This window comes from Crocodylus porosus, unplaced genomic scaffold (assembly GCF_001723895.1).
Source record: "Crocodylus porosus isolate Cpor-Errol unplaced genomic scaffold, CroPor_comp1, whole genome shotgun sequence".
Taxonomy (NCBI): domain Eukaryota; kingdom Metazoa; phylum Chordata; order Crocodylia; family Crocodylidae; genus Crocodylus; species Crocodylus porosus.
This window is the reverse complement of record NW_017728886.1, coordinates 40371859-40395933: the sequence shown is the minus strand read 5'-3', so window position 1 is coordinate 40395933 and position 24075 is coordinate 40371859. Positions and strand designations below refer to the sequence as shown.

The window sequence follows — 24075 nt, the reverse complement described above, 5'->3', positions numbered from 1 at the left end:
CAGCAATTAGCTAGTAATACAACCTTTACATATATTTAGAGACTATTTAAATGAGAAAACATTATAAATGAGGTTATGAAATCTGATTACAGAAGAGAAGAGAATAAAGGTTGACATGAAAGGAACAGAAAATGTCACGCTACTCAAGTTGAAACAGATTTAATTACATCCTATTTTTTTCCCCAAGTACAGACACAATATACTGATGTTTAGCTATTTAGCCAGGACACAAAGAGCCATATCAATCAGCTTCTTGCCAGAGTTTAGCCTAACAATATGCTGAGGAAACATAAGCACAAACTATTCTAACAAAAGAAAAAATAGCAGAGAATTGATAAATAACCAAAATTTCCTTTGAATTATAGTTGGCGTGGAATTCACGGTACGAAAAACTAGTTTTAGGGCAGGAAGCAAAACTGGCATTTATTATGGCCAGAAGATTTACACTGTGCATTATTAAATAAGTGCAGTCATGTTGTGGAACAGAAAAATATGATATAGGTTTGCTAAATTAACTGAGAGGTATTTTACTTCAAATATAAAGTATGCAAAGAAACTCCAAACATCATGTAATCATTACCAAACAACATAACCAAAATCTCTTGTTTAAAGTTTAAAAAACTGGCCTTTAATATAATGCATTGGAATGACTTGAAGTGCTATTTCTAAGAAAATAATAATTTCACAATGCAGTAAATGGAATGAAACTACAAGGGCAGATTTGAAACCTGAAAACTTTCAACTTTATTCAAATCTCACACATGTAGGTTTCATGGTAAATTCCATGAGGAAGGAACTTAACTTTCTTGCCTGGGTAACTGTGGTCTCAGCCGTGTGTGCTTTTTTGAGAAAATACACACAGGAAAAGGGAAAGGCTCACTGAAAGATTTGCAAGACAGACTTTGCTCTCTTTTTACCTCCTCCTTCCTAGAGAAGAGCTTTCTAATCTTCAGTGAGAAAGGTGGCCTAGTGAAACCCACGGAACAGGAAACAAGACTGCAACAGCTGTATTATGGAGTACTGCTTCTGATGTTTCACGAGCTGTGTCATCCTGCTCACAACAAAGCTTCCTCATAGGCTTTCATACAAGCAGTCTCTTTCTCTTCTCTGCCATCTGTACTTACCCTGCTCTGAAAACCAGAAGCCCTGAAATAGGGTTAAAGAAATGCAAGTCACTACTAACTCTTACCCAAAATTCTAATGATAAATCAACCAAGTTGGCAGGGCTACATGTTACCTAAAGTGGCTGTTCCTGACTTTGCTCTCTCCCTACACCAATGTGCTCAATTCCAACAATCCTGAAATCATAACCAACAGAGATCGTATGTGTGGGGCTCCAAGAAGCAGTATGAATTTGAGGCTGAACCACTACCACTTCCTAGCTCTGCCAGCACTCTAACTTTCTTCCATCAGGAAAAAGGCAAACAAGCCACAAATTTTATGGATGCTGTGAGCCCATTCCTTTGGAGTCTACTACAGACCTCAGACCCAGGATCAAGAGCTTGACCAGGAGTTCACCAGGGAATTGGCTGAGGCTGCACACTCCCGGTGCATGGTTGTCATGGGAGACTTCAACTACAGAGACATCTCGTGGGAAGAGCGCTCGGCCAAATCCGAGCGGTCGCAAAGCTTTCTCTCACGCATGGATGAGCTCTATCTGATGCAAGAAGTCAATGGGCCGACGAGAGGTAAAGCACTGCTTGATCTGGTTCTGGCAATGGGGAATGACCTAATCAGTGACCTAACAATCAAAAGGAAGCTGGGTGACAGTGACCACGAGCTGATCACCTTCACCATCCACCGTAAAGCTGGCAAGTCAGTCAGCAACACAAGTCCTTGACTTCAGGAAAGCTGACTTTGACAAGCTCAGGAGGCTTGTCAGAGAGGCCCTAAGGGGTCACAACCCAAAAGGCAGGGGAGCTCAGGATGAGTAGTTGCTTCTCAAAGCTGCAATCCTGGAAGCGCAAGCAAAGTCTATCCTGTCTCAGAGGAAAGGTAGCAAAAGGGTACAGCAGCCCCCTTGGCTCTCCAGGGAACTAGCAGACCTCCTACATCTAAAAAGACAGATCTACAGAGGATGTAGGACTGGGTCCACCTCCAAGGAGGAATACTCTGCATTGGTCTGGATCTCCAGGGAGCAAACCAGGAAAGCCAAGGCTGCAATGAAACTCCAACTAGCTACAAGGACAACAAAAAGTCCTTGTTTAGATATGTGGGGAGCTGGAGGAAAAGGAAGGGCAACACTGGACCCCTGCTAAACCAGATGGGACAACTGACGACTGATGCCCAGGATAAAGCCAACTTGCTAAATGGGTATTTTACATCGGTTATTCATCAGTCTCATGGAATGCCCCTGCCCACTATGGGACAGGGAGGCCCAGGCAAGGGAGATTACTTACCCACCATCAATGGTGACCTTGTGAAGGAACACCTTGAGAGGCTGGACTCTTTGAAGTCAGCCAGCCATGGCAGTTTACACCCTAGGGAACTCAAGGAATTGGCTAGCACCTGGCATGAATCTGCGAGAACTCCAGGTGCTCTGGTGTAGTGCCCAAAGAATGGAAGAAGACCAATGTGGTGCCTATCTTCAAGAAAAGGAGGAACATGAATCCAGCAAACTATAGGCCCATCAGCCTGACCTCTATCTTGGGGAAGGTCTTAGAAAAGATTATCTAAGAAGCCATTCTTAACAGGCTGGCTGAAGGCAACATCCTGAGGGATAGCCAGCACAGGTTTGTTGTGGGTAGGTCTTGCTTGACCAATCTCATTTCCTTCTATGACCAGGTGACCTATCACCTGTACAAAGCAGAAGAGACTCATGTCATATATCCTGACTTTTAAAAAAGTCTTTGATCTGGTATCCCATGATCACCTCTTAGTAAAACTGGCTAACCGCAGCCTTTGCCACACCAGCATCTGCTGGGTGGGCAACTGGCTCCGTTATAGGACCCAGAGGGTAGTGTTTGATGGAAGTCAATTGTCGTGGTGCCCTGTGACCACTGGGACTATTTAACATCTTCATTAATGATGTGGACATTGGAGTCAGAAGCAAACTGGCCAAATTTGCTGATGACACCAAACTCTGGGGTAAAGCACCCACATCTGAGGACAGGAGGGTGATCCAGGCTGACCTTGACAGGCTCAGGAAATGAGCAGATGAGAACCTGGTGGTGTTTAACACTGAAAAATGCAAGGTTCTCCACCTTGGGAAGAAAAACCTGTAGTGCCTTATAGGCTTGGCAGTGCTACGCTGGCTAGCACTACAGATGAAAGGGACTTGGGGGACATCATTGACCACAAGATGAGTATGAGCCTGCAATGTGATACAGCTGCTAGTAAAGCAAGCAAAACGCTTGCTTGCATCCACAGATGCTTCTCAAGTAAATTCCAGGATGTCATCCTCCCTGGAGCACTGCGTTCAGTTTTGGGTTCCACAATTCAAGAAGGATGTGGAGAAGCTTGAGAGGGTGCAGAGAGCCACACGCATGATCAAAGATCAGGAAAACAGATCTTATGAAGGAAGGCTGAGTCATGGGACTCTTCAGCCTGGAAAAGAGCAAGCTCAGGGGCGACCTGGTGGCTACATATAAGTGCTCATCAGGATCTGGGGGAATGTCTGTTCACCAGAGTGTCCCAAGGGATGACAAGGTTGAATAGTCACAAACTCCTCTATGACCATTTCAGACTGGACATAAGGAAGAACTTCTTTACTGTCCAAGGTTTGGAATAGATTGCCACCAGAGGTGGTTCAAGCACCTACTCTGAACGCCTTCAGAAAACATCTGGACGTTTATCTTGCTGGGATCCTATGGTACTTGCTGACTTCCTGTCCCTGGGGCAGGGGGCTGGACTTGATCTTCCAAGGTCCCTTCCAGCCCTAATGTCTATGAAATCTATGAGTCAACAGCAAATCTCTTATTGACTTTAATAAATGGAATAATAGATCTTTCTGAAAGGCACAGAATGATAGAGACCATAAAAGCAAGACTTGTTTTGGCATGTTATTAATAAAACAAACCAAATCTAGGATTAAAATAACCTAGACTGCATAACTGTCAAATAGTATTTGAGTATGAGACCATGACATCATACTGATAAGTTATCTTTAGCAAGAACTGAGGTTTTGGAAATTTTGAAACATTCTGGTGGAAATGAAAGATAGTAATGATTGAAAGTTGCAAAGGAAGAAAAACAGAAATTGGCTTAGATTAAACTATTTCTATTTTTAGTTATTGAGCTTTGGAAATCTCTAGTGGTACATGATGGATATCCAATAGTCTTTAAAACATCTCAGATATGAAATATAAAAAGCTTCATTTCAGGCCTTCACTTATTGAATACAACCATAAAAAGGCACATTCTTGGTATGACAGCTATGTGCTGCTTACTTTAATATGCATATATTTTTTTCTAATAAAAGGCACCACAACAAAGGTACCACACGCAGGTCAAATCTATTCAAAGTTTTATGGACTGTGATATTAGAATGAGTTTTCTAGGTTTAAAATGTAAAGGAAAAAAGTAGAAAATGCTCTCGCTCTCAAACGGGTATCTCCAGGCCTGATCCAACCCCCTTTGACTCAGGCTCTCAGCAGGTTGTCTACATGTGGATCACTCACCTCCACATTGATGCTCCCTCCCCCCAGAACCTGAGAAGGACCTTTGCTGGGTCCAGGATATACATTCACACAGATGTAAAGACTGGAAAGGTTGGGGGGGGGGGAACTGCTTACAGTGCAAGGGGGTGAGTGGAAAATGGAAAGAAATGCACATCATTCATTCTCTATCACTCCCAATATGAAAAACAATATAGAGATTCATTATATTTTTTTCAGAGCTTCTCTTGGGGGGGAGACAAGAGCAGCTTTGGGTACCACATTGTCAGGGATGCAACCAGAGATCTGCAAACTCAACAGGGATATGACAGATTTATGGATTAGCCTTACAATACTTCCTTATAGACAAGGGGTCCTTTCCTTGATGACATGACATGAAAGGACATCTGAAATTATCTTGCATCTAAACCCCCTCCTCCCCATGTTTTATTGTAGAAGGGGACAATCTGGCTCTATGTAAGCAGAAAACTACACCAAATATTTTATTCTATAGCACATACACAGAGGTGTAAATCTTCACAACACTTCCTTCACAGCATGGGGCCCAAATAGAGCTGAACAGCTAAGGAAGACTCTACACTTGCATCTATGGTTCGGAACAAAGATAGAGTAATGCTGGATTAACGTGTTAATTCCTTCACAGAGCCATATTGTCCATTAGTCCAGTTACTATTAAAATGTAATCACAGATACTGCATTTTATCTTCCCTAGTAACACCAATGCTACTAATTATGATGTTTATCAAAATGTATCCATGGTGTATCACTTAATAATTCCAATTTCCTTTTGAGTATTCAAGATCAATCAATACCATATTTGGTCTTAATAGGCCACCAAATCTAAATACTCCAGTAATGAAACCCAGGACACTTCATGTTTGAAACCAGTTTCTGTTGCCTACTATCCATAGGTTACTGAAAACTCATATGTATCACTGGTTAATTTGAAAGACAGGTTAGTGTGGGAAACGTACAGTAAATTTAAACAGCTTGTAAAATAAACATGACAGGCTTGGATTATTATACTTAAATAAAACATTAAAATAAAACTTTAAAAAATCTGTGCAATGCTATGAATGGCTGCACAAATGGCAAATGTCTCCATGTGACCTCTGCTAGTGTGTCCAAACCTAATCAAGTGAAATCTTTTATCACTGTAGGTTTGTCAATTGTTTTTTTTCCCCCACTGTGATAATACCCATGAGATATAACGTAATTTTTCATTTCTAACAGTACCCTGGAGATATATTGTGCTTTTTAGGTCAAAGCTTTGAAGATTCTCATTTCAACTGTGAGGAGAAGAAACTTAAGAAACAAAGTGCTGACTGACTATGGACATATGCCCTTACTAACAATGGGAACTTAGTTAACTAAAAGAATTAGTCAGTAGAGTCAGCATGAACTTCACCACCATAATAAGCTTTATTTCAGTAAAAATTACTCCTTTCTTAACTCCCCAAGACTATTGAAAGGGTTCTCAAAGAACAGACTTTTAAAATGGTCTTCCAAGAACAACCACATTTTTAGAGTCTTAAGAGCCTCATCCTGCACTCCCTACACACACAGGAAACCCACCTATTTCATGCAGGAATATTCAACAATATAAACATCAGACATGAAAAAAATCACATCTACTTGCTACCAATATACAAAAATTTATGCTTGATTGTAATGAAATGTAGTGAAAATGGACTGGAAAGCATTATACACGTGCTCCAGGTGGCATGAGGGAAGCACTTTAATTAATATAGGTTCAAAAGCCGTGCTAATTAAAAGTACCTGGAGCAGCATGTGTATCAGTGGCCCCACGCTGGAAAATGGCGGTGGGGCACTTTGAACTAAAACTGGTGGAACAGCTTCATTTTAAAGCACCCCGCCACCATTTTCAAGTGCTAATATACGTGACACTGGAGGCTGCTGGAGTGCGTTAATTTCCACGCTCCAGCAGAATCAATTGAGTGTGCTAGAACGTGCTGGAATTACGGCACATTGGAGCAGGCTCCCTGCACGTGTATAGGAGACCTTATGGCCAAGACCCATTGTCTTTGATATTCTTATTGATTGTTGTCTCTTAGAACTTATGCCATGCATAATGAGGAAAGCTGTGCTTTATTAACAAACCTTGATGATATTCCTTCCTGATCAGTTACAATGCGCAACTTGGTCACTTATTGTCAATAGGTAAACAATTATTTTTATTTCTTTATACAGCATGATGAAGAGTAAATGCTCTCCTTTGTTTAGCTTTTATCATGCAAATGCACTTACATCATGCAGCAGCTAAAGAATGTATTTACTACATCAGTTCTATTGTAAAAGTTTTTTCATTTCTTTCTCCTTAATTTTTTAAAATTTTAATGGAAGCATAAGCATATCAGAATGTATATAGATTTAGTGAGACTTTTTGTGCATGTTTGTCCAAATGCAGTGCATATTAAAGAAGTTAATAAACCTACCATGTTTCCAACTTTATTAATAAAATTTTCTGCATTTAATGTTCACATTTGTGCATAGTATCAAGTCATGTGTACATAACTAGCAACATTGATACAAAATAGAGTGAAATCACAACATAATGTCCGATCACAAGAAAATCTCATTTAAAAATTGATTCTCAATGCCATCTGTAAAAGACAACCTTAATTTGGCATAACATTATTCTGTCTGCTGTACACCTGCTTGTTCTCAGGCTAAAGAAAGAAAAACAACAACTCCTTATCCACATTAAAAAGCATATCATCCTGTCTGACATCTATTAATACACATGCGTGTGTATGTTATTTTATATTGTGCTTCGCATTAACGATATCACTAATTTCACTGAATATGAAAGAAATGTAAGACATATTGCACTAGTTTAAATTTAATCTGGAGAAATTTAATTTGGGGAAATGCTACAGAAGAAGTGTAACAATTATATTTACTTTTTGAAGCAAAATTAAATTTCAGCTAAGCTATGAGGAGGCCATAGAGTAAGTAAAACAAGGTATATTTTCATCTGGATAAGATTTTAAATCCACCTTAGCCAGATACATCATCATATCATTGTAGTTTGTTTAAATTCTTGTTGACTAAGGTGATGAAATATCATAAGACAGCCCCACAAAAGGTGACAAAATTCTGGGCACTGTTGCTCTTGCTTATCATCATGCCAGAGAGTAATCCAGGAATTCTTAATTGGTGGGGTTTGCACGTCAGAAATTTTGTTTCTGCTTCTCGGTTTTCTCAGAGTAAATTATACAACACAAAGAAATACAAAATGTTGTGCACTCTTCATATAATGTTTTAGTAACAAATACAGTTTATAACTTAGCACTAATAATCAATACTACTTTCTATTTAGAAAAAAGCCAGACGGTGTTTATTCATGCGTTTTCAGAAGTTATATTTCAAGGGGAATAAGCTATATTTGAATAAGGTATAGGAAATATTCTAAATGCTTCCTTACATTTTATGTTCCAGATAAGTCTAAGGTAGTAATCACTTCAGTTATGCCTTTCACAAACATAAATATTTATAAGCCTTATATACCCTAAGTCTTTGACTCGGGTTGTTAATTTTCAAATTGGTCATTAACTGCGAAAATTACCCATTTGTCAAAAATAGATGTTATTTTAAAAACTGTAACCAGCAGTTGAGGATAAAGTTCATAATAGAGGAAAATAGAAGGCAATAAATGAATTCTGCAAATGATTAACTGACAGAGCAAAACTGTTTTTCTGATTATGTGCACTATCATGTATTGTATATACATTTCAACACTCTCACATAGTTTTTTGGGTGAATCTTACCACAGACATCTCTCTCTCATTAGGGGCTGTGTAATCTCTAAGGCCCCCTCTATATGTGCAGGTAAACGGTGCGATTGGATCTACTGAATGATCCACACAATTCCAATTCCTGCCATGCCACATGTGCAGGAGGCATAACTGTGAGATCGTGCATTAGCTCTAATAGCACTTTATTGTAGGTGTAGGGGGACTGGGCTCCCCATACATTGGCAAGAGGCAAGCACCCACAGCTAAAAGACTCCAGGCAAGTCTATTGCTCTCTTTGCTTCAGTTCCCCAGGGATGTGGTGAGGTCTTAAATAGATTCCAATGTCTGTGAGCAGCTCAGAAACAATGGCTGGCTGAAGCTGTGAAAAAAACCCAAAAATCAGCACTTTACTTGCAGCTTGGCATGCTCCAACACCGAGTGTAGCACATACCCAGAAGTGGCACTGTGTTAATTTAACTCAGCTCGACCAATATCTGTATAGACAGGGCACTTCAGCAGGAGTTTTCAGCATTTTTATCTAATAGCTGATTGAATCAGCTTTAGATAAAAGTTCCAAAAGGCCCCACTAAAGCATTGTAACAGACATTGTAGAGCCAGGTAATGTGATGCCCCTTTCAGTAAAGAGCTGTTTTTTGGGATTTTTTCCATGTCTGCAAGCAACCTATAGGATGATAACAGATAAGCAGAAGGTAGAGTGGGGTCACAGCTTACAGACTAATTCACTCAAAGAAACTTTCATAGACTACAGTTTACTTGGTCAAATCAGACTAAATGGCTAACTATCTCTCTCTATGAAAAAAGATAAGTTAGCTAGAAAACAAAGCTGGTTTTGAATTGGAGCAGGAGACTGGAATGGATTGGGCCATGTAGTACGTTTGGTCTTGGAGGTGTGCTGAAAGAACACTGTGTCCCTTTATCCTGCATGTGATAGTGCACTAGTGGACTGATGCTCCAGGACTCCTATATAATAAAGAGCTTAGTCCATCTGTCTGTCTGTCTGTCTGTAATGCTCTTGGAGCACTCTGGTTAGTGAAACAACTAATGAGTGTGAAGCACTGCCATGATGGTGGCGACGGAGGGGACAGTGCCGGGGTGGGTGAGGGTGAGGCCAGCCGTGCTGGAGGCAGCAGGGGGGGTTGGTGGAGGGGGACAGAGGGGACAGTGGGTAAGCTTCCCCCCCACACCCCTACTCCTGGGAGGCAGCAGCAGCACAGGGTAGTGGGTGGCAGAACTCCGTTCCCACCCGTCTCCCCCATCATCCTTGATGGGCAATTCACTAGTAGTCTAATAAACTGCAGTGAGAAAAGCTGCACAGGGACAGGAAGAGGGGCAGTTTTTGTATAACCTTTTGTACCTCTCAAAATTTAGCCCATATCAACAAATCATCTTTATTTAATCTTCAGGTACCTTGTGAACTCAAATAAACAAGAATTAAAAATTACCTGTAATCATTTAGAAACAAAAATAAAGAAAAGAGAGAGCAGATTTTCAAAAAGCTCCCTCATATTTCACCACACATTCAACCCAGATAATATATGAAGAATCAAACTGTTTCTCTTTTAGATAGAGATGCAAAAGCAATCCAGGTGAGGCTGTTAAGAACCAAAGTGCTATATCATCTATCAGTTTTAAGAGTTACAGAAAATGGATTCAACCACATAACATACATATCAAGCTGGGGAAGAGTGACTTGAGCAGAAGGCTTACTAATCTGAGCCTCCAACAAATCATGGAAGGTAAGGAGAAAGAAAAGAAGGGCTGACAAGGAATAGAAAGCCTAGCTGACATGAGGAGGCAAACAGAATTGCATCAAATGGGCTAGAACAAGACCAGTTCTTCAGATACTTTAAAGCAGGGGCACCAACTCATCAGGTCCCACGGAATGGGACAGTGCAGGCCCAGTGCAGGCCCAGTCCACAGGCTGAATCAGGATTAGAGATCAGCCCAGCACACCAGATCCAGTGTATGGGGTCAGTGTGGGGTGCATACCATATGCCAAACTGGCCCTGGGCAATATGTAAAGCATGCACAAAGCCAGGGCTCCTGCACACTGCATGCACCACACAGGACAGTCCAGGGCACAGTGCATGTGATGCGCAGGTTTCAGGCGATGGCCTCAAACCTGGAACCACAGCCTAGTCAATCACTGCTTTTCCCAGCATGCCAACCTACATCTAGTTATCCAGACAGCTTGAAGCCTCCAGCAGAGCCTAACTCTCCACTCACTCCTTGTCACCATAGAGTCTGGTTGGGAACAGCTGACCCCAAACTTCTCCCATATAAAACCATATAAACAAGAAGAGAAAGTGTCCAGGGCTCAATCTGATCCCAGACTGCTTTGCTGTTCCCTCTAGTTTGTACACTAACTCTGCACTCTGCTTGGTCTTATGGCTTCCAGAGCCAGCTAGCACTTTGAATCTACTCTACAGGGCCAGGAGTGAGCCAAACTCTAACTTGTGGAGGGCTGGGGCTGTGCTTGCAGGGGGCAGAGCAGGGCAGGCAGTGGCAGTGCTGCGAGGGGTGGTTATGGGGTGGGCTATGGCCATCCCAAAATTCACTGTAGCCATCCCTCCTACTGCTGCCCACTCTACCCCTGCCGTTCCTGAGCCCAGCCCCATCCCAACCCCTTCCAGGAAGAAGCTGACGCAGCTCCTCACCCTGAGCCCACAGCAGGCAACCCACTCTCATATCGCACACAAATCTCGGAGGGGTACGTGTCTCCCCATGGGTGAATGCAGTGGTGGGGAGCCACCCCCCTTCCTACCCACATCCCTCTGCAACTCCCAAAAGAGCTACCTGTGGCTCTGTCTCATTCTCAGTGGGGTCACATTCAACACCCTGGCTGGGCAGCACCTACCCCTGTCCCTGCCTCACTCCCTCCCTCATTATGAGGGGCCTTGATATGCCTCCATGCCCTTCCCCCCCCCCATGCCCCTTTCTGTCCACAGCCTTACTGGCCAGATGATTTTCTCCAAGCTGCCAGGCTGCATTCCTGTAAATTGGCTATCGGATTGGTATCAGCCGATATGGCTAGTTCATAATTCGCCATGCGTATTGGCCAAGAAAATCTTTATTGGTGCACCCCTAGTTTAAATCCCCTTTCTCCCCATCTAAGCCTGTGAGCCCCCAGCCAGGGTGACCACACCCCCTGTTCTCTGCTCAAGCAGGAGGGGAGGGGGAGGGCAACAGCCTGATAGGGACTGCCCCCCCCAGGCAAACCTCACTGGGGTCCTGGGCTATGGAGGGGATTGAAACCTCCTCCCTCCCCACCTTGGCCTCTGAGCTCCTGGCTGGGGTGTGGCCATGCCCCTTGCTCTTCATACGAGTGAGAAGCAGAGCACAGTGGGGGGAAAGCCTGGCTGGGACTACCCCTCCAGGCAGACCCTGCTGGGGTCTGGGGCCAGGGTAGGGATTTAAACCCTGTCCCTCTCTGCCTCAGCCTGTGAGCCCCTGGCTAGGTTGTGGTCACGCCTCCCCACTCTCAGCTCAAGTAGGGAGGCAGAGGCCTGGCAGGGGCTGCCTTCCTCCACCTCCAGGCAGACCACTCTCTACCCAGCTGAGTTTCCCACCCCACCCCCTTGTCAGCCAGCCCTCACTGCTGTGGCTAGAGAGCAGAAGGGCAGGGCCAATTCTTCTCTATGGAGCAGACAGCATAGCCCAGCCTAGGGCTGCAAAGCATCCTGGGATGCTGGGGGACTTTGATTTAACTTGAACCAAGAAGAGGTCGGAGACAGAAGTTTAAAAACCAATTTGACCTAAATCAGTTAAGTCGGATACTACATTCAGCCAGGTTTATCTTAAACCAGTTTCAGCCATTTTGAAACTGGCTTATGTGCACTAAACTTCTGTTCTGTTACAGGTTTAAACCTGTTTCTGATCACTTACCTGTTTATATGTAACTTCTGTCCCTAGCCTGAGTATGTGGCATCCTCAAAATCAAGAACTGGGTAAGGCTATCATTTACTGAAGAAAGAAGTATTACATTTGTTGGGGGAAACAAGTCCCAAGCTTGGAGTAATTCTGCAGATTCATAGAGAAGGTCGTGGGAAATATCTGCAGAGGAATATTTGCTTTGTATCATCTGAACAGGTTAATGAGGTTCTGTAATTTGTCACAGAGAAATATGTAGGAAGTGAAGATATAGGATGAAGCAAGGCAGAAGAGAAATAATATGAACCTTCTAAAGGAACAGCAAAAAGAGCTGGTTGAAGCAGTTTTCCCAAAGATGCCTTGCTGACTAACCGAAAACATTTAAAGGGGGAAACACCTCACTTTTGGAAAATCAAAGATTGCATATATTTTCCAGAGAAAAACATAATAAAGAAAAAAAAAGTCTGTCCAAGTTTTTCTTGGGAAAAATAATATATTATCAATCACCTTTAATTACTAGGCAGCACCAGAAGCATCATCAAGCCCACAACTATGAAGTCAAGCACTTGTGACTTATCTCCCTCCAAGCAATGGATGAACTTCAAGGAACCTCTTTAGGATTTGACCCAAAAACCCCTGAACGTACCCACCCCTATTAAACTGTCCCAAGGTTTCACTGAGTTGTATCTTCCCCCTCCATCTAATTAAAGTTTTGTACCCTGCATGTTAACAGTTTTGCTGGCCTTGGTAAAGGCTTACCTACTACCAGATGGGAACATGAACATTTATTCGCTGTCCATCCAGCTAAAAGAGTCTCCAGGGTCTAGCGTCTGCAGCACCCCGGTTCAGAATTTGCCTCCTAATTTAGAAAGATGTTATGAGACATCTAAATGCATTTGGCTCACCATGACACACACATATTTACACTTTCAGGGTGCTGAGGTACACCAAAAGCACTATGAAAGATCTCAGGCCTAACATAAAATCCCAGGTCTACATACCATGCACATTTCAAGGTTCTAAAACCTGAATGTTGCTTTTGATATTTTGAGTCGGGTATTGAGAGAAGTTGAAATAATTATATGCACAAATATGCAGATTACAATTACACACACCTGAATTGCCAAATGCCATACAAAAAAAAAGCATTCTCTGTGTGCTTAAATGTTGTGTCAAAAGACTGTTAAAAGTGCATATTTTGAATTAATCTTATGTGTACTTACATACAAAAAGTAAGCAAAATATTACAACTATTTTGAATGTTTACGTGACATTAAGTAGTCTTCATGGAATCACGAAGAAAGACAGTACATCAGAGGCAATACCCAAGTGGACAACAGTATCTGCGTCCATTGGAGCAATTTGGATTTCTTTCAGCTTGCATTTCTTCTCCTGAGAGTAAACCCTAGAGAACTGCATTGTCTTCAGCTGGCAAATAAGGAATAAAATCTGGTTCATAATTAGCCTGGGGAGTGTCCCAGGGAAGCCAAAACATTAATAAATGATGCCTTTTCTTCCACATACTCAGTGAAGTTATTTGTACCACAAGTCATCACATTACTTTAATTGATATTATAGAGGAAATACCTTCTCTCATATTCTATGTAAGTATATATAAGAGAGTGTATTTACATATTTATAGTTATTAGCAATAAACCACAACAGAATGTGAATTACTAGGATGTAGGTACCCTTCACAAGAACACAGCAAAAGGCCTAGGGCCTTTAGTGACTTTCACAGGGCATCACTAGAGCTTAGTATTAGAGTTTAGCCCAGACAGCCTAGAACAGGGGTGGGCAATATGTGGCCTGCAGGCCAGATGCAGCCCACCAGGCCATTCTATCTGGCCCAAGAGGCCCCTAAAAATTTAGAAAATTAATATTTATCTGCCCCTGGCTGACCGTCATGCGGCGCTCAATGGCTTGCCAAAACTCAGTAAGCAGCCCTCTGCCCAAAACAATTGCCTGCCCCAGCCTAGAATGTTTACCGCTATGCAACCATAATTGCTTAATTTGAAAATATGATAAAAACTAACTTCAACAGGAATGTATGCAAATTATTATTATGGAAAGAAAATTCACAGTGGAAGGATAAGAAAGATTTCCCACAGTTTAACCAAGTTTCTCCTAAAATTATTTGGCTGCTTATTCGCATGTTGGGGCAGGGAGGGGGTTATGTGTACCTTCTGTCCCTAGCCCTATAGGCACCCTTTGTAAATAACTACTCTTCTTTCAGGTGCCCTGTTTGGCTCATGCAACCCTGTATCTCTTTCCCCATAAGCCTACTTTTCCACCCAACACTTTGAGATATTCTGATCATTTTCAGCTCCTATTTTCTACAAGAAAAAAATAATTTGAGAATAATAAATACATGCACAACTAGTGGAAGTGAATGTTAATTACAGAAGAGAATTTAAAATGTCCAAAGAGTTGCTGCTGAAACCAGGAGATCATCTGAAAGAGAAAGGCAACTTGAAATTATTTCTATGCCCCTCCTTCCTTCGCCGCTTGCCATTTCCCTAAGGCTCCAACTGAGCTTGATCTCTTAATTTAGAAATGGGAACTCTGGTTCAGCTTCCTACTAAAACACATATTTCAGAGGTACTCATCTGCTTTTCAAACATGGTTAAATACTGTGGCTAGCTTTGCCACCAGTTTCTCTTTGAGGTTCTACTGTATCATAAGCACTAGCAGCAGGACTTCTAAGGAAACTACAGGTTTCCCTCCCAATGCAGCCGCAGCATTGACCAGTGCTTGAGATGCAGCTAAGCACTGTTGAAATGTGCTCTTCAGCAAGAAGCTGAGCTAGAAATACATGAATGGGAAAATCTCATCTCTGCCTTCATGGCTGAGGTGGGTCTCCTTGCAGTAAAATTGAAGCAAGGGAAAGAGGGTGAGCAGGATTCACAGCACCCATGCAGATGAATGGTATGGCTATGCAAAGCCAGACCACTGAGTAGCTCACTCTAGGATAAGCTCTTTGGGCACTGAGAACTATTGCACCCTCAACTCTGGATCACCTACTCCCACCACTCAGCTGACTTACACCCCTCTACCCCGCCACACGGACACTGTGCATGCATACATTGTATGCTGTACATTCTGTGCAAGCATACCTTTCTCACTCTCCCTTTCCTGAACAGCTCCCCATTGCTCAATTTAGCTACTGCAGCTGGGTACTGGTTTGAGGTTTTCTTCTTAATGGTCATGTTTCAGTTTCTTCGCAATACCCCATAGTGAAAGGGCAAATGATAAAAGGCAGAAGGAAGTTTGGGCTATAAACTAAACAAAATAATGTGACTGCAGGTTTTGATCATAATAATGGGCTTGTAGCCACATTTTGCAACTACTAGATATATGTGTGTGTAGTAAACAGCTCCAGATGATTTGTGGTCTCTAGTAAACAAGTCAGACAAAACTGGAACCCTGCTTGTGTCTGTGGTTAGTTGTTTTCTTAATAAACAATGGAGGGGAGTAATTCTATGACTCTACATATCGCAGCATTAACTGTCATTGTACCTGAAGCCAGCCCAAGCTTATTTTCTAATTTTAACTAATTTACCACCAGAGGCATAAGGAGATATTTTCTTTCTGGAGAGTAAAAGAATGACTACTTTTTGGAAGGCACTTGCAGAATCAGTACTGAGAGAGGAGTTGGAAGAAAGAAGTTATAAGGAACCAATACAAATATGCAGACACAAATAGGAAAACATAACTATTGTTTACAGTTATGTGAAGAAGCATATTTCTCCAAAAGCAAGACAATTTCATTTTATATTAAAGGTCACAGCTAGGTGAAGGGGGGAGAGGAAGAATACCAAATTTTACTTAACATCTATGAGTAATTTATTATATTAGGCAGAAAGCACAGTAGAGATAAACCTTATAAACTAGCTAAATCAAAGATGTTGAGTCAAAATTGCCTCAAATGTCAAGGCTCCAAAATCTTTTCAGAGATGAATTTTTAAAATTTACTTTTAACAAGAAATGCCACAATTTCAAAATGGCACAGGGCTAAAATGCCACACAAAGAACTATGGCAGCTACCTTTCAAGCAATACTAAAGATGTTATGAGACATCAAAACAAATCAAAAGGAGGGAGTGCAATAGATTCATACAGACATTGAACACACACAATAAGACAAATAGTAAAAAGACAAGGCCCAGAATGAACACTCATATATACCCCATTATCTGTCAACCTGTAAGCTGAAGGTTTCAGTCTTACTTGGTTGTTTTAGCCTTCTTGCTAGCCGGGAGGATAGAGCCAAGAGCCATTGGAAGACATATGTCCCCTATAGTTCCTTCTCAAAGTCATCAGGCAGGACCACTATACACTTAAAGCTCTGAAAGATCTTTTGGGTTGTGTGGGGAGAGGAGGAAGGCTAAGGAATATGCATCCCCTCTTCTAATACCCCACTCTGATGCACTGCGTCAGGAAACAATTCCTTGTTGCTGTCAACGATAAATGGATTTCTAGTAGTTATAAATCCTTAATGTGCTCACTGTATTGGAGGTGAGGGGAGTACAGTCCGTATGGACAATGTATTTGGACCATAACTACATATCTCAAAGATATTTTAAACATGTTGTTATTGTTGTATAAACAGACCACAGTTTAAATGAGAATCACTTTCATCTGATGTATAAAAGTATAGAAAATGTAATAAAGGAGTTTTTTTTCTTTAAAGCATTCTTATTTTACAGATAATTTTATCTAAATTATATATACTGGATGGCAATTTTTAATGAAAGCAGAGGAAATTAACCAAACTACAATTATGCAACTATTATTTGATGTACAATGGTGATCACATATTACAATAATCAGATTCCTTCCTTTTTTAAAATTGTTTTCTTCTTAGTAAAGTAAAAACCAGGCAACCTTTCAAATTTGTCACAGGAAAACCATTAAGTGTGTGGGAGGGGTTGTTTGTTTGTTTGTTTTACAAACTCTTGTATTACTTCTTCTTTTAAAGACCACATTTCTTAGCATGCAGTAAAATTCTTAGCATGATGAGTGAAGATTTAAACACTTCCAAAGTAAAACAAAAATGGGAACACCAACAATGCACCAGTCTGGTGGAACAAATATAATCCGGATAGTCTGTACATGTAAGACATGCTCTGCATGTCTGACTGGCTTCTGTTTTATGCTAAGATAATTTGGCTGACTTCCCAGAAGGTAGTTCTATCATATCCCAAAAGATCTCTACCATCTCACCCCTCCATTAAATGCTAACAATAAAAACCCACATTTGGCTGCATAATATTAAATATCTAACTTTTTAAAACTGCTTTATAAGGATAAGGGCAAACAACAATTAGGAAAACATTATCATTATAGCAGATTGGGGTGGGGGTAGCTCTAAGACTTTCAGCTGATGTAAATCAAAACAGGTACAATAAAGTCAGTGAGATTGTACTGGTTCACCTTATCTGAAGGTCTAATTCTAACCATTTAAAATGTTCCAGTCAAAGGTTTTCTTTTGGGAAGAGAGTCAGAGGAACACTCTTTTTTTGTTTTTGAAGCAAAAATGAAAAATGTTCTGATACACTGGAATAATATTTTCCAATTTATTTTGGTTCAACATCTACTGACCATATTCAGACAGTTTATCTGCTGTAGAAGTGTTTAAATAATATCTGCATTTGCAATTTTTTTATGGAAGGAAGAATAAAAGGCAACATCAATAAAATTAATTCATATGGCAACTCACTTTTCTATGTCTAATAACCAAGCAAACTTCAGTGGAATATTTCACCTTACTTTCATCACAAGTTTATTGTCCTCTTTCAACTCTTACCTTCACATTGTCTGGATGAAGTCCTCCAGGGTGTTTGTCCATGTACTGACATAAATCAGTATGCTGAAAGAAAGTTAAAAGGGAAAAATAAATGTATTAATATCCCCATGATCACAACAGATCAATATCCTTTCACTTCAAAGTCACTGTCTCCTCTGGATACAGCAAATGGAAGACAACTAGAAAATATATTTTCTCACTTGTACCATGTTGTCTTTCCTTCAGGCTCTCTTTTAGTTAACCAGCTCTGTAACTTGACTGATAAAAGTATTCATAAAATCTAAACTATATAAGCTCCTTCTAATTTCCTACACATGGTTAATTTATTGATTTAAATCTCAGTCAGTAACATACACAGTATGCCATGATATACCTTGTCACAATCATTTCAACAGTGATGCCTATAGGTAATATCTGTGGAGGAAACAAATAAAGAAAAAATATCACAAATCCTACTTTCACTGTTCACATCAAAAGTCTTGAAATGTAATGTTTTATGAATAAATTGAGCAGGATTTTGGACTTGATAATTTACAAAATAATTCCTAAACTAGTTGCAAAACAGAGTACTGATGTAGCTTTTCTTGAAAATCTATGAAATCTATGAAAACAAAGAAATAGAGAGGCACGTCACAGCATATATGCATGTTCATGCATAAAATCATCATGTAGATATTGGAAATAGCCTCACAGCAAAGATTATTTTAGATTTGCACTGAAAGCCAAATTAAAATCTGTTTTTCACTTCTTAATTGAATGTAGTCTCTGTGAATTTATCATAACAACTCTTCAGAGGACAACTGAATTTTCCATGTTCATTTGTAATAAATATTTATTAACTCCTGCAGGAAGCATTTAAAATGCTGTCTTTTAAATCTGCCCCCTCACACTTCTTTATTTTCCTCCCAATAAATAATCTTTTTCCCAATTAGATTGCAGTATGAATCCCTAGATTTAGCTTCTGAAATTAAAGTCAGGGTAGACAAAGCAGCAGCATTTGCTACCAAAAATGCCAACAAACTGGGATTGATCTCACCCTTCAGAAACCTGGAACACATCTGGGAAAAAATCAACAAGCATTCCTGCAGTAGCTACTTGGCAATGTATGCCTCATGTACAGAAACAGACCAACTGTGCAAAATGGCATTCAAGGTGCACCTTGGACAGAAGCTAATCTCCTCCAAGCCAGAATGGTCTCCTGGGCTATACTGTGCAACCTATTCAACCTCAGGAATCATTCTCTTATGTTCATTCACAAACTTGCCATGAACATCCACTTAAGTTTCCAGCAGATAAGATTTAATTTAGTTTTAACAGCCATTCCATGGTATGTGGCTCTCTCAGACAACTCTCTTACTGTATACAAACTCAAGCTATCCTTTAGTCTACTACTCTACCCAGCAAGTGTCCACACACATTAAAAAAATATGATACAAGAAAAATATCATTTTGCTAAAATTAAAGTGGAAAAGATACAAAGCTATTTCATTAAAACTTTATTTTTTAAATGAAAGGTAAAAAGATACGTGTTCAGTAGGCTGTAAACTAGCACATTTCTTTAAAGAACTGATCTAAGAACTGAAGGCAGAAAATATCCTCTGCTCAGAAAACTGCTCGAGTACCAAAGTGTTGTGTGCGACTATCACAAGGACAAACAAAGTGAAGATTTGGATTTGTATGTGATATTAAGCACAGGAGGCAGTTTTCTTCCAAGCAGAGGCTAAAAAAGGTAACATGTATCTGTTCACTTCCAATTAATACATCAGTGAAGCAGGTGACAAAGAAAAAGGTTAATGCAAGCATCCATCTCCTCCCTCATTTTCAATTCTGTTTATAGATGTGTGTACTATAATTGATATTGTGGCAAAAATGAATACCCTTTTACTTTCATTTTTATGCATCCCATGAAAATTTTGGAAACCAAAACAAGAACTAGCCAGTCACTCTTCAGCATCTGTTAGCACACTGCCCATTCACACTGTTGTTTCATTGACTGGTTATTATATTTCTTCACTGTTGAAACAAAGTTGTAGAACAACCTGGTCACCTGGTGGTTGAATGATTAATACTGCTTTAGCACTACTATTGACACAAATTTATGGTGTCCCCCCAGGCAAATATCATTTGAAATATCATTATTGCAATGACATAAATATTTCTTTGTAGCTTCTACTGAGCAAGTTTTAATTGTTCTGATGTTTTTCTGTCATGGTAAAAGAACGATATTCTCAATGGAATAAAACCTCCTTGTTTAACTTTAAGTGAATTTATAAACAACAACAGTGTTTGCTCTTTCTGATGCACATTAATTAAAATGCTTTGAAAAAAATGCACTGGATTTTGATTTTCTAAGAATATAGAAGAAAAGACAAAGACTTTCTTATTGTGCATCTATCACACTCTCAGAAATCTGGTAAACCTATCCCACATAGCCACATTGCTGTGGATTCTCACGTCTTCTTCCAGGACTCAGTAATGTAGCCAAGGCAGACTTACTGACCATCTACGAAATGTTTGTTTTAAGTAATTTATCCAGCACTGCATAGGAACTCTAACACTGGAGAGATGGGATTGAGTTCTTCAGAGCAGCATTCAACAGCCTTAACCATAAGCCAATTTTCCCTTACAATCACTAGCCTCATTTATTTCATACATTCCAGCTTCCACAGACAAAGCCCGACAAGACAAAAGTCACCATCACTGCACAACCTTGATTTATTCCCAGAGCAAATCCACTCTACACTCAATGTGGCTGGGATCCTGTGGAAAATTTTTTAGTGATCATACATTAGAGATTAGACCAGCATGATACTATGGTACAAGAGGGCCAAATTAACCTTGCATGAACAACCTTAATCCTGGTATTCTTCAGCTTCTGAATGTTGAACATTTTCCACTGAAACGATGCTTTTTTACAAGCTTCTTGTAACCAATATCCTACACCTTTCAAAAGCAAATTAAAAAATATTCCACTGTGCAGCACTGGGCGCATCTACATGAGACTTATTAAAGCTCATTAACCTAATTTACTGATAGTACAGGCACATGTCTACATACACGTGCCCTTACTGCACAGTAAAAATGGCTAACTGTGACTAAATTTGATACCTGCAAAAGCCCCAAAGGCGCCATGGGCTGGGTGGCAGCACAGCAGAGCAGCTGGCCTGCAGTGGTAGGGGAGGAGCAAGTCTGAAGCCATAGCAGTAGATGCTACCATCAGCCTGTCCTGTCCCACCCCGGGAAGGAAGCGTGGAAATCAGACTGCCTGTGGCCAGTACCCAACGGCCCGCTGGCCCCAGGGTAGCGTGCAGGAACGGGGGGCTCGGCCAGTGGCCACCTGGGTTCCCATACACGGCTAACCCCCAATCTGAGGCCCTGGTGCAGGGAAAACACCGCAGCAGCCAGCAAAGATGCCAAGTCAGGGTCACTGCCACTCAGCGCTGGAGCTGTGCAGATGTGTCAGGTGTTCCAGGGGTACACCCAGGAGGTCAGACCCTCCTGCTCCAGCAGCTGGTGGCAGTAGCCAAGGAATAGGAGGCATGGGCACAGGGGGGAGGATACTGCCTGGGAAATCACCTAGGAGGGTGCATGGGACCAAGCACAGTGTGAGCACTGGGCCATGATGGAGGCCTTCACAGAGTGGGAGCGGATCCAGCTGCTTAGGCAGCAAGTGGCCATACAGACCAAGGCAGTGGAGGATGCGGATGAGGACCACCAGACCCTGGACATGCTCCTGGGCTTCACAGTCACATGCATGCTCTCCCATTGCCTGGCCCCTATCTATGGCCCCACATGACCCCTAGGTCCCAATGCTGCTCCACAGCAGTCCCTCACCTGGGCCTGGGAGGAGGTCCTCCAGCACCTCCCGCCCACAGGAGCCCCATACCCAGCCTCTGCCCCAGATCTGCCTGGGCCCAGCCCCTCCGCTCACCCTGGTGCCATATAGCCGAGGGCCCGGAGGTGCCAAGAACAGCACCACAAGGGGACGCTGGCCCTACTGGGCCTTGATTCTGACAGTTGGAAGGGGAGCTGCCTGCCCTGGAGGAGTACCAGCTGCTATCGGTCCATGATGAGCCTGCTCCCTGCCACAGTCACCACAGTCCCTAGCAGGGGAACAAGCTGAGGCCAGGGTGCAGGGTACCTGCCCCTGGGCTCTGCCCCCTATGCTCCCCCCCCACCCCAAAGGCACTAAAAGACCAAGACTCTTGTATTTAGTTTCCACACTGGAGAGAGGGTTTTTTATTGCTGGTGGATAGAGAGGGTGGTGGAGGGGCTCTGTTTGTCTGGGGTGGGGGCTCTGGTCGAGAAGGGGGCTCTGTTGGTTGAGGGATAAGGGGCTTTGTATGTTGGGGAGGGAGGTGAGAGCAATGGGGGATATGTTATGAGAGGAAAAAAGCTTTTTTGTTTCTACTTATGCCTGGCATGGGCACGGTCAAAGGGTAGGAGGTCTGCGGACATCAGGGCAGGTGGGCTAGAGCAGGGAGGGCCAGGTACATGTCAGTATCCTGGCACTCTAGGTGGGGAACTCTAGGTGGCACTGGAGCTGGCGAAACAGGTTGTGGAAGGTGGCCTGGGTCATGCAAAAGACATCTACCCCCTGCTCAGTGTTCCACAGGGCACACTGCAGGTAAGCGGCAGTTGTTGCATTTGGGGGAGCTGGGCAGAGCGAGATGGCCAGGTGATGGTGACTGCAGTGAGCCAGCAGGGTGACCAAGGATGCAAGCAGGATCAGGGGACCCCATCCCTCACTTCCAGGCTGCTATGTGCTGCCCCTGCACGTGCCATGCTGTTCGGCTAAGCACTGGAACTGGCTGTCCAGACAGCATTGAGCAGGACTGTGTTTTAAAGAAGGCTGCCAAGTGCTGGCAGCTAGATTTTGGCTTTAGATATGGCTTCCAACTTTCCCCTAGTCTCTACACATGTAGACACCTGCCCAAAATCACTTACTGCACATTAAGCTAATGCGCAGTAAATCTAGTCGTGACTAATTGCACATGTAGATGCACCCACTGACTCCCATACGGTTCACTGGCAGAGCTGTAACCTCAAGAAACACAGTACAAATCAGTGTCATATAAACTAATGCAGTAACTGATAGCAGTAGTAAATTGCTATTATATATGTGGATCAGCACTAGAGGGAACACACTGTCAGCAGCTTCATGCATATTTGCTCATAGCAGAGGAATGGTAGGGCTCAGGATTCTTTGTTTCCATTTCAGGTTCTAAAATGAGGTGCCTCTGAGCCAGCAGCAGGCCTTCCCTGGTCATGTTGCACTACAAGGGTTATGGACTATTAGAGGCTCCTGCAGCAGTCAGTCAATCCTGTCAGTCCTCCTGTATCTCAGCACAGTGCACAGACCTGTAGAGCTAATAAAGTATTAACATTATCTTTGCCTATCCCCACTGAATTTGGAAGTCAAACAACAGCATGATCCAATTGGAAGTACTGAACAGCCTTATTTTGGTCAAAAGCAACATTTCTTTTCTTTGCCACATTCTTGAGCAGAGTTGTAGAACGTTTTTATTTACACAGTCATTTTTCATAAGCGTTGGCCAATCAAGAACCCAAATATCAAAGAGCATATTATTCCAGTTTGTGCAAAAGGTATGACCTTCATTTTAGTAAGGTTCACATAACACTCACTTTACATGCTACTTTCATCAAATCATTTAGTTGGCTCTGTAAGAGTCAAGGCTGTAATAAAACTGGGCAATACTGTCATGGACACAAAACCACTAAGCCTGTAACACATTGGATAGGAGGCTCTTTGAAAATCAAAAAAAGATCAGTGGGTGTGTCTACACATGCAGTTAATGAGAAGCAATACAGTCTGGACCAGTTTGAACTGGAGTAAACTACTCCCAGGTGCACTGTCTACATGTACACTGGGACAGCAACAATTCAAGCTGGGGTGGAGCGAGCACAGGCTGGCAGAGGGCATGGGGACACAGCCCTGGGATATGGGTGGCAGAGGAGCTGGCTGTAGCACAATGGTGCTA

General features: G+C 42.0%; 1 protein-coding gene across 1 annotated transcript in view; it reads right to left on the bottom strand.

Moving 5' to 3' along the window:
• CDK14 (cyclin dependent kinase 14) overlaps positions 1 to 24075 on the bottom strand; it is a 506952-nt gene that overhangs the window by 207030 nt on the left and 275847 nt on the right. The window contains exon 7 of the mRNA XM_019530589.1: positions 18074 to 18136. Within this exon, the coding sequence (XP_019386134.1) occupies positions 18074 to 18136 (63 nt within the window). The remainder of the gene's footprint in view (positions 1 to 18073; positions 18137 to 24075) is intronic.